The following is a 15,827-nucleotide window of genomic DNA, read 5'->3' as shown; positions in this document are numbered from 1 at the left end:
CCTCAATTTTCTTTTTCTTTTTTCCTTTTTCTTTTTTTCATGCTGCTCTGTTTGCTAGGCTGTCCACAGCCACTCTGCACCTCCCTCCCCAAAGGGGCTCAGAGGCAGCTGGGGGCTGAGCTGGGCAGCTCCATGGGGAATGATGTGGGAAATATCATCCCTGCTGCTGATGCTCAGGACACCCTGACACACACAACTCTGCTAGGACGTGGCCTGATGCAAAGTACTGGGTTTTTCCCCCCTCAAAATATAGGGCTGTTCTCTCAGCTTCTTCTTCTTTCTTCTGGCAGCAACAAAACCAGAGCTGCAGAAAAATTGTGCAAGGAGCAGAGCTGGACCAGGTCAGCCACCCCAAAGGCATCAGTGTCACCAAACAGTGTCCTTCACACTTCAGTCTGCAAGGCAGAGCTGATCTGCTCATCTCTGCTGTGTCCACTGAGTCCTATTTCACACAGTTTTGTGAAAAAAAAAAAAAAAAAAAAAAAAGGTAAAATCAAGAGTGTATGCTGTCCTGCCAGCTGGGCTATTGAACCCATGGCACAGCAGCCCCTTGCAGCCAGACACTGCCCAGCCCTAGGGCAGAAGCTTTCACACCTTAATACCAATTTATACCAGAACTGTTCATACCTCTGCTCCCTAAAACTGCCCTCCTGTGAGGATAATGGTGCACAAAGCACTCTGTGCTCCTCACACCATGGTCACCCCTTCCACCTCCATGCATCTCACTGAAAATGCTGTATATTGGTCACTTGATGAGGTTTTAGGGACACAGTGGACTTGGCATTGCTAGGATAACAGTTGGACTTGATGGTCCTAGAGTATTTTCCAACCAAAATGATTCTTTGATTCTATGACAGCAAGACCCTGAAGAAGCCCACAGAGCCACCACATCTGGGACGAGGACATGTGGGACTCTTGCCTACTTTTAACTCTCATGTCCAACTTGACACAAAATTAAACAGCAGCACTTTAGCAGACACTCCTTGCTGGATGTTTGGTGTGTGAAATATCCCCCTGGAGATGCTGCACATCCTCCTCCTCCAGCAGCACCTCCAAGCTGGGTGCAGCACAGTGATGCAGAGGGCTTGCCACGTGTCCTCCTTTACTCAGGGTACTTTTAATTGAAGTGAACAAATGTGCCTGGTGCTAGAGTTGAGGCAAATAATAACTGAAGCTTCAGCAGCATCTCCATTATAAATTCACAGCTCTGATCCATGCAGAGTTTATAATAACATTTTACTTAGCTGGCTGCCACAGGGCAGCCACTGCTGCTCTGGGAGATTGTCTTCAGACTCTGCGGTGTCTCATCTGAGTGGGAAGTTTCTCTCTCCCCTTGATCAAGGCTTTCTTTGAAGATTAGGGTCTTGCACAGTTATGGAAATGGTTTGGAAAGGCAAGAACAGAAAAGGGAAATGTTATACTTCTGGTGATCACACTGGAGCTACAGATGGGGTTTTGCTGAGGGCAGCTGCAAAATGGCCCCCATGAGCATAATCTGAATTCCAAAGGGAATCTGGCTTGGAAGGATTTCTGGCCCTCCATTTCAGCCCTCACTGAAGTGAAGTGGTGGGATTCTGCACAGAGCCCCCCTCCCTGTGCTGCTGCTGTGACTCCTTTGCTTGCAGCAGCAGTTATGTATGAGCAGCTTTGAAGAGCCACGTGAAAATCCAGCCTTGTAGGGTCTGTAAATAAATGGTTCATTACTTGACTTAATTTTTTACCTGTGTTTTCAGCCTACATCAGTAATCAAACCAGCAAGAGACTGCTCCAACACAGCAAAGAACAAGCTCTGACTGGCCACCTAGTCTGATGAGAGTACATCCCCAAATCTTTAAGCATATTCACTTATTAACAGAGAACAAAATATTTCAAAGAAGAAGGTGGAATCCTAAGAGTCTTCCCTTCTTCACCATGAAAATTTAATCACAAGCAATTTCACTCATTCTCCTTGCTGAAAATACACCAAAAAGCCTCCCAGCCAGTTAGGGGTAGGGAGCCCTGGTGCCCAGTAGGATCAGGTGAGGTGATGCAGTGAAGACATCCAACGCAATTTCAAGCTCTGAGCTCAGCTTGATGAGATTGGATTTTCATGTGGTTCTCTGCTTTGTGATCACTGTGGGTTACACAGCAGTGGAAAATCAACACCAGCATCAATGGTGTCTTGACAAATCTGCCCTGCTTTTTCCTGCAAGTTGTGAATAAGGGCTGGTTCATTATGCACAAGTCCTTGTGCAGCAGTGTTTACCATGCAAATCCCTTGTTGTTCACTTTGATGTGCCTTTAAACTACAGTCCTGACACTTTGCAAGATTAAGAATAAAGGGTCCTCCCCCACTTGCAGTGAGAACGTTGGCATTCCGATTTCAGACTGGCTGCTGATGGCAGTGAAGTTAAATTTCTGCACTTTTCTTCATTGAGTGTTTTCTGTCTAAGCAGAAAATTTGGATATGTGTATCCTTACACACGTATATGCAACCACATACAAATGTCTAAGCTTGAAGAGGTTTCATAATGTCGCGCCAGGTAAGGCTGTCAGCCATCACCACAGAGCAATAAAAAGTGATAAATAAGAGGACCCTGCTGAAATACCATCTGGCAGGTAGGATGATGTGTCCCTTGAAGTTTCAGCAGAGCAGCATCTGCAGACACACAGACACAGCCCCAGGGTCAGGGAACAGGACAGGCTCACACGTTCCTGCCAGCGTCACCTCGCTGGCATTTCACTGATGTCATTCTTCCTAAGACACAAACTGTGCCCATTAGGAATGACTGCAACCTGTTTAGCTAATGACAAGGAAACAGGGCTCAACACAGAGCTAGTCTGGAATCATGCTGCTCTTTAAGCTTAGTACATTTACCTATGTTGTTGACTAAAACTTTGTGTAAGGGAAGGGCAGACTCATCAGCAGGTGCTGGCTTTATCCACCCCAGCTGGCATTAATCCTTCCCACGTGCATGGTGTGTGTTGTGCAGCTCCTGCACATCTCCACAGCCTCTGGGTGATGTCTTTGCTGTTTTTTGTAGTCAGAGGGAGCACCCACAGGCATCTGGGAAGAGCTTCAGTGAATGCTGAAGGGATCCTGTCTGTGCAGTGCCTGCAGAAACACTCACTGGCCTCAAAACTGAAAGAGAAGTGAATGCTCCAAGGAAGAGAGAGTCATGTTCTTTGGAGGCAAGGAAGGAAACACCATTTGGCACTTGCTGTAGGTATCTTGAGGCTTCCAGCTCTACCAGCACATGGAAAGATGGTGGATATTTCTGGTCTGAATTCTTGGGATTCTTCAGACAAGATCCTCTGCTGATCCAACCTGGGGGAGTGGCTTTGAGTGGAGGATCTGCCCTACACTGTGTGTTTAATACCAGAAAAAGTTCTCCTACAGTTTTGCTGCCAAACAACTCAGTCAAAGGGAAAATTTCCTTCCCTTCTGTTACCAGAAAATTCACTGCTCCTGAGACATGCCCTGCTTTCCCTGGGGATCACTTGACTGACCCAGGCAGTGAAACATTGTCCTTGATTCACAGCAAACAGGGGCTATTCTGGATCAAGCAGGGCAGGGCAACCCAGTCAGACTCATTCTCTCTTACAGAGCTCAAAGAGCCAAGAAGAAGCAGGAGGTGAAGGTCAGGCTCTGGTGCTGGGAATCCCTTCAGCATTTGAGGCTTTTTCAAAACTCACAGTGGGCTGGGCTGAGCTGGGAAACCCAGAATTAGTGGAGGTGAGAATATTCAGGACACAGAGAGATGGGAAACACCAGCTCCAAGCACTCGCGTTTCCAGGCAGAGAAGGCACAGAACAGCTGCAGGCTCCTCCTGGCAACCCCTGCAGCTGCAAGGGTGACAAGCACAGAAGGTGTGGGTTCCCCTTACCTTGACCACGGTGACCATGCCCTCGTTGGTGACGGGGTCGGTGCGGATGGTGAAGTGGCCCGAGGGGTCCCCGCTGATGATGCGGTAGATGGCGTTCCAGTTGGGAGAGTGCGGCTGGTCCCGGTCCATCACCGTCAGGTTGGCCACCACAACCTCCACTCTGTTCTCTGGCACTTCTCCTGAGTACTGCAAAGCAAATCAGGGGTGGTCATGGTGGGAGCTTTCTGCAATGAGTAACACTCCTCTTTCTCAACTCTGCTTTTCCTATTTTTTTCCTCTGAGTGTTTTCCCAAAGCCCAACTTCACCTCTCAGCCCAAAGGAGAACAAACTATTGCACAATCACTGCACAAGACTCAGCAAATGCTCCGAGGAATCCAATAAAAACCATTCCTGATATTCTTGCTCAGTTACAGCAACCAGAGAGTTAATTGTCAACAGCAGGGGAAAATAGAAGACTGAAATGTGTAAATTTTTCAGGATGACTATCTCTGTTTATCCCAAGGTATTTTGCCTCACTCAGATTTCAGTGATGGCATTTTATTGCTCCTTCAGCGATTTCACTTAATTTTATTTCTTTCTTGCCCATGATTTGATTTTGTCTCATTATTTGAAGTGTTTCTTGTGATTTTGCCACAGCCCTTCCTGGTGCTCAATTCTCTCATTTAGCACTGATTTCCATGGAGCATGTCCCGTTCAGGCACATCCTGACACATTAACTGCATTCCTTCCTGCTTTCCAGTCCCTCATTTATCAGGGATCCTGCCCTTCCAGTGTTTGGGGCTCAAAAGCTGCCAGGAAGACACACTCCCAAATTTTCAACTGTCCTCATGTCTCAGCACTGCCTATTAGCAGCACTTGCAAATCAACACTCTGATTGACATATGGCAAATTAAACACTGGGGAAATGCTGGGAGCGGCTGGCTCCGAGTCTGCAACTGAAATTCTGGCCCCAAACTGCAGGAGCAGAGCACTTCTAAAATCTGGCCTTTGGTGTGCACAAATGCCAGGTTGTGTAAATGATAATAAATCATTCTTTTGTTAGCACAAGAGTCTGTTTCCCCTCCTAACCCATCCCCATCCTTTGGCACCTCTCCATTACGGATGCTTGTATTTGGTATATATTATTTCACTGCTGACGGCAAAAATATTCAATCTGCCTTATGCTAATGTACATTTAAGTTTGCCCTTTAGAGGTATCCTGAATGGCATCCTGCCCTCTTTTCTGCTATGCACCTGTCCTAAACAAGTTTTCATTAGTGAATGCAGATGGCATCTCTTTCCAGCCATGCCGAGTGGTGGCGAAGAACAGTGGGAAGCTGCAAGATAATTCTTATTCCACTACATGCTACAGCTCTTCTTTTCTCTTTATTTCCCCTGATTTCACTTGTTCTTTACCCATTCTCTTGCCCAATTTGGAGTCTCTGCGGCACACAGCTTAAGCAAGGGAAATACATGGAAATTTATCAAAAGCCTCTTGAAAAATCCATTAGATTATGTCATATGTACACTCTGCTATCAACCTTGTCTGAACTGAAGCAGATTAGTTAAACAGGATCATCTCTTCCTAAATCCACACTAGTTATTGCCCATTACATTAAATTAATGTTGTATGGCATGGCAGCAGTGACAGTGATGAGCCCCCCAGCCTCTTCTAGGCTGCACTGCTGACAACAAGGTATCATGTTGTAATTCCAAAGGGCTTAAACCATCTCAAATCTTCAACCCAGGACCACAGATTTTGTCTGTCACTCCTAGGCTAAGCCCAGCAGAATCAAATAGAATTAAGTAATCAAGAACAAACCATCAGCTGTATTAAACCCATTTAAGAGGGCCAGTCCTGTATGATCCCTGAACACCTTCAGCAGGTCACAACCCAGGAACTGCCACTGAGTTTGGGTTGCCTGGAAAAGTCCCACACAATAGATTTTACAGCAGCTCCTCTTGAAGCCTTCACATCTGTGTTCAGCCACAGTGATAGAGATCACACATTTGAAAACATGAGTTTATATTAGAAATTATAAATACACCAGCACATGCCAATATAAAGCCTGGAGGAAGCTCACAGCAGCCTATAAAGCTTTTCCACTGGGGTGAATAACACAATGCTCAGCACATCCTGGGCTCATCCACTTGCTGATGACCTCTGTTAGGAACACTTAAGAAATTATCAGTCCTAAGCAGCATTGAGAGTGGATATTGTTTACTGTGCTTATATAGCAAAGTATTATTCTGATGAGAACAGAGCACCTTCACTGGAATCAAAGGAGCCATCCAAAGCTATTCAGGGTAAAAAGCAAATCTTGGAGAGATGTGCCATGAAGAAAAGAGTAATTTTCATCAGCTACAGATCAGTAGCTACTGGGAATTCAAACTGGAGTCTGCCTTTCCTCCCTCTCACACTCCCCCAGTATCATTATTATAGGTAAATGCTGTAATGTGTATTGTCCACAATTGTCTTTACCTTTAATAAAATTAAGTAATGACATTAAATTACACCTGCTAAAGGAAGGATGGCAGCTCAAAGCTACCCACACTTCTTTAATGTCATTCCCTCCCTACCCTGGAGTAATTCAGGATAATGAACATCTTTCACTATGCTGCTTTCCAGCATTCCCTCTGCTCTAAGTTCTCTTTTATAAGATTACAATTGATTTTCAAATAAAGAGAAGCACATCTATTCAAACAAGGTAAAACAATGGGCAACGGAGGAGCTGCTGGAGTAAACACAAGATTGATAAAGCAGTGCTTGACCTATACCTGTAGCATTTACTCATATTCCCCTGTATTTCATTTAGCTTCACTTTCAATTGTTGCATTTGAAGTCCTTAATTTCCAGAATAATTTTCAGAAGACTGTTCACAAGATTTTTATGGCTGATCGTTACACACTTCCCTTCCCCTCTCAGATAAGGATTTGTTCTGAAACTGGGGTGTTCTTAAATCCTCACATTCTGGGGGGTATTTTTTTCTTCCTCTCTATAAAAGCCTGTCCCAGCAAAACTCCTTCTCCATCATGCCTTGCTGAAAAGGAAATAATTCATTCTGATTTTTGGGTTGGTACTAAAATCAGTTAATCCCAGAATTTGTCTTTCGTGTCATTTGGACCTGACAGCAAACAAACATGCAGAGAAATATCATTCTGGAGGAGAAGGGGATTGATGTGGGGGACAAATGATGAATTCACACCATGACTTGACTTTGTGCAATAAATCTGGAGTGTGGGCAGTGAAGCCATGCACAGCTGAGTAAAACCAATTAGCTACTGCAGCCACTCCTAGGGAGGTGTGGGATTGAGACAGATGAACACAAAGATAATTATTCAGGCTTCCTTCTAAAGGGAATTCCTTTCTTTTTCCAGTGTTCTTACTTTTTTTCCATGGCTGGTTTTGCTAAAAAGCTGTGAAGAAAAGACTTGCTCACATGAATGTCTGCAGGAAAGATCTTTCTGTTGTCTCCAAGATCTGCTAATGATGACACAACATTTGTTCCAGGCAGCAGTGGGTTGTGAAGGCTGAACTGCCTGGACAAACAGTGTTTCATGACCTATAGCTATGGATTAACAGAGGAATAAGGGCATCTCAGTCCTCTTGTTGGACTCTGGGCCCCTCCTCTGACAGCTGTGACTGCTGCAAAGTGTGGAATCTTCTGTCTGGGTGCCTGAGGCTTGGAGAAACTGAAATGAGGGTGAGTGTGTGTGCTGGTGGGGAGTCCCATCCCTCCCAGTCCCTGCCCCACTGGACTCTGCAGATGAAGTGCTGTGCAGCCAGGGAGCCCAGCACTCAGGGCTGAATAAAACCCACACTCCTCACGCTTCAGGGCATCCACCCAACCCCATGCTGGCACCCCAGGCAAGGGTTTACCTCTTCTGCTAACAAAGATGCTTGAAAAGTAGGAAAATTAATAAACAACTGCAGTCTGGTTGCAGCAATCTGTGTAAAATGGGGTGGGGGGGAAGGGGGGAGGAAGATGAAAATCTCCTAATAAATCATTAATTGTGATGTGCCTGCCCAACTGCAGCAGGGAAACAAGCAAATGCCATCCTAATTGATTGCTTCTTATTCCATCTTTATAGGCCTGCATTTTTTATTGTGGTGGTTGAATAAGCCCAGAGGTGTAAAAAACCTCTAGATTGTACTCTGCGTATCTGCCAACTTGATATTTAGATCAATAATGCTCTTTTTTTTTCCCCCCCTCTACTCCTACTACTGGTAATTTAGCTTTTCTTCCTAGCAGACTAATTGCTGTTTTCTTAAGCCTTACTATCAATTCTGTGACCTTTAATTTCCAATATCCTTTGCTGTAGGGATGGCTGTGCTGGGGCTGTGAGTTATCCCAGCCCCAATCTCAGCTGCTGTGACAGTCACACTGTGTGCAAAGGAGCCCACCAGCCTGCTCAAATCCCCACAAAACCCCTGTAAAGTCAGCCTTATTTTGCAAGCCAGGCTCTGAGATGCTCATTCCTGGTTTTATTAAACTACTCACTCTGGTGAGGTTTGGAGTGATGATGTCCTGACTCTTTTCTGAGGCTGCTCTGCACTACACCAGCCAGCAGCCCCTCCATAAACCTCAGTGCTGTTGTGTTTTCCAGGTCCATGGCCACAAAATCCCCTGCACTGCAGCTTCACATCCACTGGATCTACTCCACAGCCCATCCATGAGTGCATTCAGACCCAGCTGCCAGGTTCTCCCTCTCAAAGAACTGCCCAGGCTGCAGGCACTGCCTCCTGGTGCTCAGGCAGCATCAGCCTTGCCCAGCCCAGTCAAGGAAGCACAAGACAATGAGCTCACCAGCTTTGAGAAGATGCTTTGGAAGTTTTGCCTTTTTCCTGAGCAGTCTGTGCTGCTGGAGCAGCTCACCTGCCTGCACAGGAGCCCTGTGAGCTCTGTGCATGGGGTGGTGAGACAAGGCACACAGCTGCCCACAGGAGATTGTGCAGGAAGCCTGAGTGATGCTCAGCAAGGTCTCTGCGTGCTGATTTCCTTTTCTTTGGGGAGTTTGAAAAACAACAGCAAGCCTTAAAGTTTGTGAAGCTGATCTCAGGCAGGAGCACAGACAATCTCAGTTCTGCCACAGGTGACAGCCACTGGCTTTACACTTTACTGGTGTCATTTTTAAAAAATCTCAATGACTAACTCTGGATCAGTATGCAAATTTTACTCTTTGAATATGAAGACAAAGCTGGAGCAGAGGAGAATAAAGCAATACCCTCTCTTTCAGAAGCAGCAGAAGAAAATCCTCTCACTTCAGACTCCGGTGTGAGGAAGGAATGTGTAGGTTTCACCTTGGTTCAAAGACTCTTTGAGTACTTGCCAGGAGTTCAGAACACATAATAGTAAAAGGATATTAAAAAAAAAAGCAGTTTGCATATGTAACAAAGAGCACTAATTTTTTTTTCATTATCAGATGTTACATTCTTTTGATATTATGAAAAGATGCTGCAGAAATGATGACACAAGACACCATTCTGCTGCAAGATAACCATTTCCAAATAAATATATCTTAAGAAATGAGGGTTGAAGTTTGCATAGAAATTTAGATATTTTATAAAAATGCATTACAACACAAAGGAGCTTTTTATAATGTTCGTATGAAAGGTTTAAAAAGAGATTAAAATTATGTCCTTGGAAGGCATATAGCCCTGTCAAGAAAAAAAATTTCTACATTAACCCCGTGTAGGAAAGTTGTACTTTATCTCTATTTCAAAGGCTATAAAGAACCACTTTAATCAACCTACTTGACTTTGGGGACTTGCACATCTCACTGAAACTCATGAAATCTCTGGCACAGTGTGGTTTGCAGAACACAAAAGCCTTTAATCCGTAAACCGACACTCTTGTACATTCAAATCCTGATACTATCTCCTTGTTAGGAACTAAAATTGTGAATTTATCCAGAATGGGATCTCATCTCGTCTAAATGATGTAGCCTTTGCAACAGTGACCTTTAACAATGGTTATACCCAACAATGAAAGATTTTATGTCAGGAGCCAGTGGAAACAATATACATTAAAATTCTGATCTGATAGCACAGCCCTTTATTTTTCAGTTTTAGACAAGGATCCTTTGAACATTTCATTTGCTCTCTTGTCTAACATACCTTTGTTTCTTGCCCACAGAATGAACAGCAGGAAAAGGTGGCTGATACTTTTCTGCAGACTATTTGATTGTCAGGTGTAATTAGTAATGCTCTTTTTAAAATAGAGACATAGATTTTAAAACAGCTGGAACTGCCTACAAAGACTCATTCTTAAAAAAAAAAACCCTTATATACATACATTTATGTAACAGAACATTTTTGCACAGATGCATCATGGCTTTACAGTGCTTGACAGCCCTATGCTTCCCTTCAGCTGCACAGCAAAGGCTGAAGTGACTTGTCTGTCTCCTGAGGCAGCTGCAGAACGGGCTGGAGCTGTGCCCTGTGCTGGGGCACAATCCTGAGAACATCATTAATTCATGTGTTACTTGATAAATCCATTAGGTCAGCCTGGATTAGCCTATTGATCTCCCCAGTGCATTGTCACAGAGCCCTGTGATCCTGGCTGAGCTGCTGGATGGAAGAGCCCTGGGAAGGCTGGCAGGGAACTGGGATGAGCTGGTCCCAGGCTCTGAGGAGCCCAAACAGGTTTGTATGGGCTGGGGACAAACAGGCCACAATAAACCTGTTCTGCTTCCCAGCTGGGAAATCAAACCACCACGGGTTTGGATACCCAAAGCAGAGCCCCCTGCATCCCCACCATGGACCAGGGGGGCTTCCCAAGGGATTCTGACTCTCTAAAATAACCAGCTCCCTAAAAAGAGGATGAAAAATTCATTTGTTGGCACATCAGGCCTCACATTTCCCTCTCCTGCAGCAAATAACCACGCTGCTTTGGACAACACTCTGAAAACATGATTTTCCTGATTTCCATGTAAACCAGAGCAGCAAAAATTGAGAGAGAGCTCAGCTCCTAAGTGAGCAGAACATACTCCACAGGTCTGGCTCTCTATCTCTTGGAGAAATGTGTCTAGAAGGGGATGTTTCAATTCAGGCACCTGTAATAAAGTTTCATAAAGAAGGGCCTTAAGTTGATAAGTCTGGTTTAGGATTTTCTTATTAACTGCCGACTCCCCATAATGAGTTTTTAATTTAATTTTTTCAGATTTTAAGGCACATGAAAGCTGCTCATGTGCCTCTGGGATCTCAAGATGGGTATTTGGGAAAGGAAGAATTATGAGAGCACTGAAACTGATTTTTTACATATGCTGTAATCCTGGTATTGAGATTTTTAACAAGTTTCCTGCACAGCCCATCTGCACATTGACTCCTGCTCAAACTTTCTCAGCACTGCAATTGAAATCTCTGTTATTTCCAGATTAGTCTCTGAATTAGCACACAGGGGGTTTCTGGGCTTTTTTAATGAGTAGTTTGGAGCTCCATCAGCTGGCACTGGAAGACCCTGTGGTCTGGCCATGAAAAGGGTTCCTGACTGGACAGAGTAGTCTTGTGGGAGAAAGTCACTGAAGTGGGTGTTTTATTCTAGAAGTGTGGTTTATCCTGTGGTTTAAAGACATGATCCTCTGCACTAGTGCCACAATGTCCTTACTGATGCTTAAAATAAAATGGCAGTGTCTGCCAGCAGAGTGAGAGCTTGCACTCACAGATTTGTGCCAGGGTTTCTACAGGAAAGGATGGAGTCCCTAAAATCTCACAATTACAGGATGGTTTGTATTTGAAGGGAACTGTAAAGGTCACCTAGTCCAACTCCCTGCCACCTTCACCAAGGTGAGAATCTGCCACTCTAGAGAAATGCCTGTTTGCAGTAACTCAGAGCACAGAAAAGACTGCCTTAAATACTGTGTAATTTATCAGCCTTGCCATGAAAAAGAGGCTTCTTGCTGAAATTTTGTTTACAAAACTTCCTGTGGAATGGAGCAGAGAAATGCAGTGAGAAACACAGGATATTGTGTCAAGGAAAAGATGGATTCACTCCATACTTGTCAATTCAGGGCAGAAAAGACTATTATTTCTCCCTTTTTATTTTTTAGCAATTAAAACCTGTTATTGCACTATGCTGAGCAGTATGAAAAACTCCACTATGCTCCAAAAACTTTGTGAAACCTTTCAACCATTCTCTGATTTTAACTGGCTGATGTCTGTGTTGTGACTTCTTCTTCTACAACTGGGAAGCTTTAAGACATCCTGGACAGTTAGAAAGATTTGATAAGAGAAAACTCAGAGCACTCCCAAATCCTTTGCTAAATCTCCCTTTCCCCCCCCCCCAACAGCTTGTCACTAAAGATTTCCTAAGTGAAATGTGCTTAATGAAATTCCAGATATATATCCTCTTAAAATGACAGCCCTCAGAAGCAACTGTTTTAAAAGGAACAGAATATTGAAGAATTAAAAACCTGCCTAGCCAAGGAAGCTAGCCAACCTCAGGAGGGGATTTATTTCAGTGCCTTCCAATAATGGAGCTGCAGAATGTATTCAGATTTCTCAGCCTCACACCAGTGCCTGAGATGCTGTGGATTTTTAGGATAATGAAGTAATCCAGCACAAATGGGTGTTTGCTGGGACATCTGGCAGACGTGTGTGGACATCCAGCCTGACCACAATGGTGTGTGTACATTCAGACAACTGACTGAGGCTCTCCAAGGCCAGGTCTGGGCTGAGAAGGAGAATCAGGATATTTCATATACAACCAAAAGCAGAAAGAGGCACAAAATCTACAAGAAACCACTCAAATTTGAGAGAAACACTAAAGTTAGAAAAATGTCAGACAGGAAATGTAGGTAGATATGTGAAATAGGAGCATCAGTGTCTGATTTCTCCTTGAAATCCCAGCCTGACTGACACACCATGATGGGAACAGTGTCTGATGCACACACATGGATCTGGTGGTGGAGCCCAGGGTGATTCCTTGGCAGCACAGCAGAGCCACAAGGGATTTCCCTCTGGCATTTCCTGGGACTCCAGGGGTTGTGTCAGTGGCACGTGTCCCTGTCACTGCTCACAGGTAGCTCACACCTGCCTGGAACCTCCTTCTCCCTGGACAATTCCATGGAGAGCATGGGGTGGGGATGGGTTTGTGGCTTCTCCCTCCAGATCCTGCACAGACTGGACAGGGGAGGAGAGGGAGGAGAGAAATCCCTGCTAAATGAGACACTGAACCAGCTCTGCCAGATGCTGCAAATGAGAGAGCTCATGACAAATGTGGGATGGTGAGAGATGGCTGCTGGGCACTGTCCTGGGCCAGGGGGTCTCTGTGCTCTGATAATATTATATGGTATTTAATATAAATTTAAAATTTAAAATTATATTATTATTAATATATTTCTACTCTAATATTAACTACAGTATTAACCCAGCTGCACAAACCTGCAAAGCTGCAGGTTAGAAAGCCAAATATCAAACCAGTTGCTGTGTCACACACATGCTCTGCTCTGTTATCCCCACGGTGCTGAGGGTGGATGTGCCACTCACCCCACGAGTGACAGCTGCTGAAAAAGCTCTGCAGGGGCAGGAGGGCCTGGTGCTGGGTGTTCCAAGTGGAACATATGCAGGAAGCACAAGGAATCTGTGCTGCTCCTCCTGCCTCTGCCTCCCCTGTGCTGCTGACTGAGATTACACTCACCAGCACGGAGAGGAGGTTGTATTATTCCTGATTTTACACCAAGTACTACATGTGTCCAATCTGAGAGAGACCAAAAGAGTATTTTTTTATATCCCCCCTCTCACTTTTTTTTTTTTTTTCATGACAGAAAATTGAAATTTGTAATGAAACTATCGTTTCCCCCCTTTTTTTTTAATCATTGGTCTTTGGCAATTTTAAACTCTGAGGTCTGAAAAATTCATTACCACTAACTTCCATCAAGGGTGTTCCTGAAACCAAAATTACTTAATCAACTCAATTTAGCTTCTTGTGTAGACCTAATTCAGAAAAACTTTATCTTCTTGAATTGTTATTGCAATTAATTTCTCCCCCCACCCGTTTTTTCCTTCTGCAGCAGACGACATTTCAATAATTAGATATTCTATAAAAATGAGTTATTCATTCAGAATAGCTTCACTTTTATATTTGATTAATCATATTACCACTGAGGTCTGGGTTTTGTCTCCAAGGAAAGTTTAATGACCTCATTTTAATCCTTCTTTTAACCACCAGGCAGGTATCAATGAGGAGAAATAAAATTATCTCCTTTTTTCTTTTTCTCTGCTTTATTTCACAATCTTGAGATTACATTTGATGCTTTTTCTGTGTGACTGACCCATTTACAAGGAAGAGTCTAGCTGATTCCAATTAGGTTCAGGGTAGAGTCAGGCTAAACAGAGCCTTGAACTGTGCCTTAATAACTAATGCTCAGTGTAATGGAGAGGAACCAGAAGTGTTTTACCACGTGGCAGCCAAGTTTAAACTCTGTACATGATTAATTTGGTGATAATTTGAAAATGAATGTACTGAAAGGAAATAAACAAAACAAAAGGCACTGTAAATTTAGGTTTTGATTAATGGGGTCTATTAGGAAGAGACTTCTATCAAGGAGATGACTTTTTTTTTTAAATCAATGCATATATACCCACACAAAGTAATGGAATAATTCATATAAACCACAATTTATCTGTGAGTAGAGACTTAGATATGATTGATGACTGTTTGCCTGGCATCAGCATCTATCTATGCTTTGGATCCAGCTAAATGCACATCTGTATTTGGTATTTATACACATACATCTCTGTATCTCTTTTGCAGTCTCAAAGGTATCTCATCCCTCTGTCATGTGTTACACTGTGTAAAGACTTAACAGACATCACAGAAGAAGCTGCTGCTTTTTTCATTAAGACATGAGGAATTATTATTGTTTTCTCATAAAGTGAGAAGTATCTTTCATTTTGGATGAAAGAGGTGATGAAATAAAGAACGAAAGTTGAGCATCCACAAGAGATTACAAAGTGTGTCTGTGCTCCCTGGAAAGGGCCTGCAGGCACTCAGAGATGCTGTGCCTGGGAAAGGCACAGGGCTCCCAGGGAATCTGCACTCAGAGCTGGGGACCACCCTCATTCTCTAACCATGAAAATGTGTGGGCATCACATTTCCTCAGCTCCACTGGACAGGCTCTGCATTCAGGTGGGATCCATCTCCAAAGGTCAGTCTGACTCCAAAGGCAGATCAAGATGTAAATAATTTCCTAATAATGGTTAACCTGTGTGTCTACATCTGCAAAGCCCTGGAATTGCTGTGCTGAGTTCAGCACAAGGCTGAAGCAGGATGGGAAGAGTGAATATTGTTTTCTCCTTGTGCTCTGTTTGTTACTGCTACCTCCCCCACTAACATCCTTAATTTAATTCATTGTTCATGGCTAAGGTTGTCACCAGGACATGCAAGGAGAGGCAGAAAGCCCATTTCAATTTATAAGCACTGGGGTCTTATTTAGGGAAACCAGACTGATTTGTGGTTTTTAAGACTTCACTGACTATGTGTTTAATGGAAATGCACACAGAATTAGGTAGATGCTCATATACCCAAATGCTACTGGGCACATTCGATTCACTTGAATATAATAATTTATTTCAGTTAGAGGCTGACAGCTCTATAACAGCCCAGGCTTTGCTGGGTAGTTTGGCTGAGCCTCATTTTGACTGGAAAATTGCAAGTGAACACAGTCATCTGGGAATTTCCATGAAAGCATAATTGATTTTTAACAATAAAGCCTGTCTGCAGGAATGTACAGAACTCCTGGGTTTGTCTTCAGCTGTAAAACAACACAGTCCTGCACCTTCCCTTACCACAGCACCTGCTCCTTCCCCTTGCCAGCTCTGACCTGTGCAATCTACTTGAATTCTGCCTCGTGTGACAACTGCCAAATTTTCTAAATTATGCCACAGGCATAATTCTGATGATTTAAAAACGCTGCATGATCTGGGCTAATCTACATTCAAATGTCACTGCAGACTTTCTGAATGGCTCAGGTGTAGTGAC

At 43.8% G+C, this 15,827-nt stretch overlaps 1 protein-coding gene across 2 annotated transcripts in view; it reads right to left on the bottom strand.

The window, feature by feature from the left end:
• The window catches only part of CDH4 (cadherin 4), a 420,434-nt gene that overhangs the window by 23,077 nt on the left and 381,530 nt on the right, over positions 1-15,827 (bottom strand). For both annotated transcript variants that reach the window (XM_033074736.1, XM_033074737.2), the window contains exon 9: positions 3,867-4,052. In XM_033074736.1, the coding sequence (XP_032930627.1) occupies positions 3,867-4,052 (186 nt within the window). The remainder of the gene's footprint in view (positions 1-3,866; positions 4,053-15,827) is intronic.

This window comes from Catharus ustulatus, chromosome 17 (assembly GCF_009819885.2).
Source record: "Catharus ustulatus isolate bCatUst1 chromosome 17, bCatUst1.pri.v2, whole genome shotgun sequence".
Classification (NCBI taxonomy): domain Eukaryota; kingdom Metazoa; phylum Chordata; class Aves; order Passeriformes; family Turdidae; genus Catharus; species Catharus ustulatus.
Note: the sequence above shows the minus strand (reverse complement) of the source record. Positions and strands in the feature narration are given on the sequence as shown.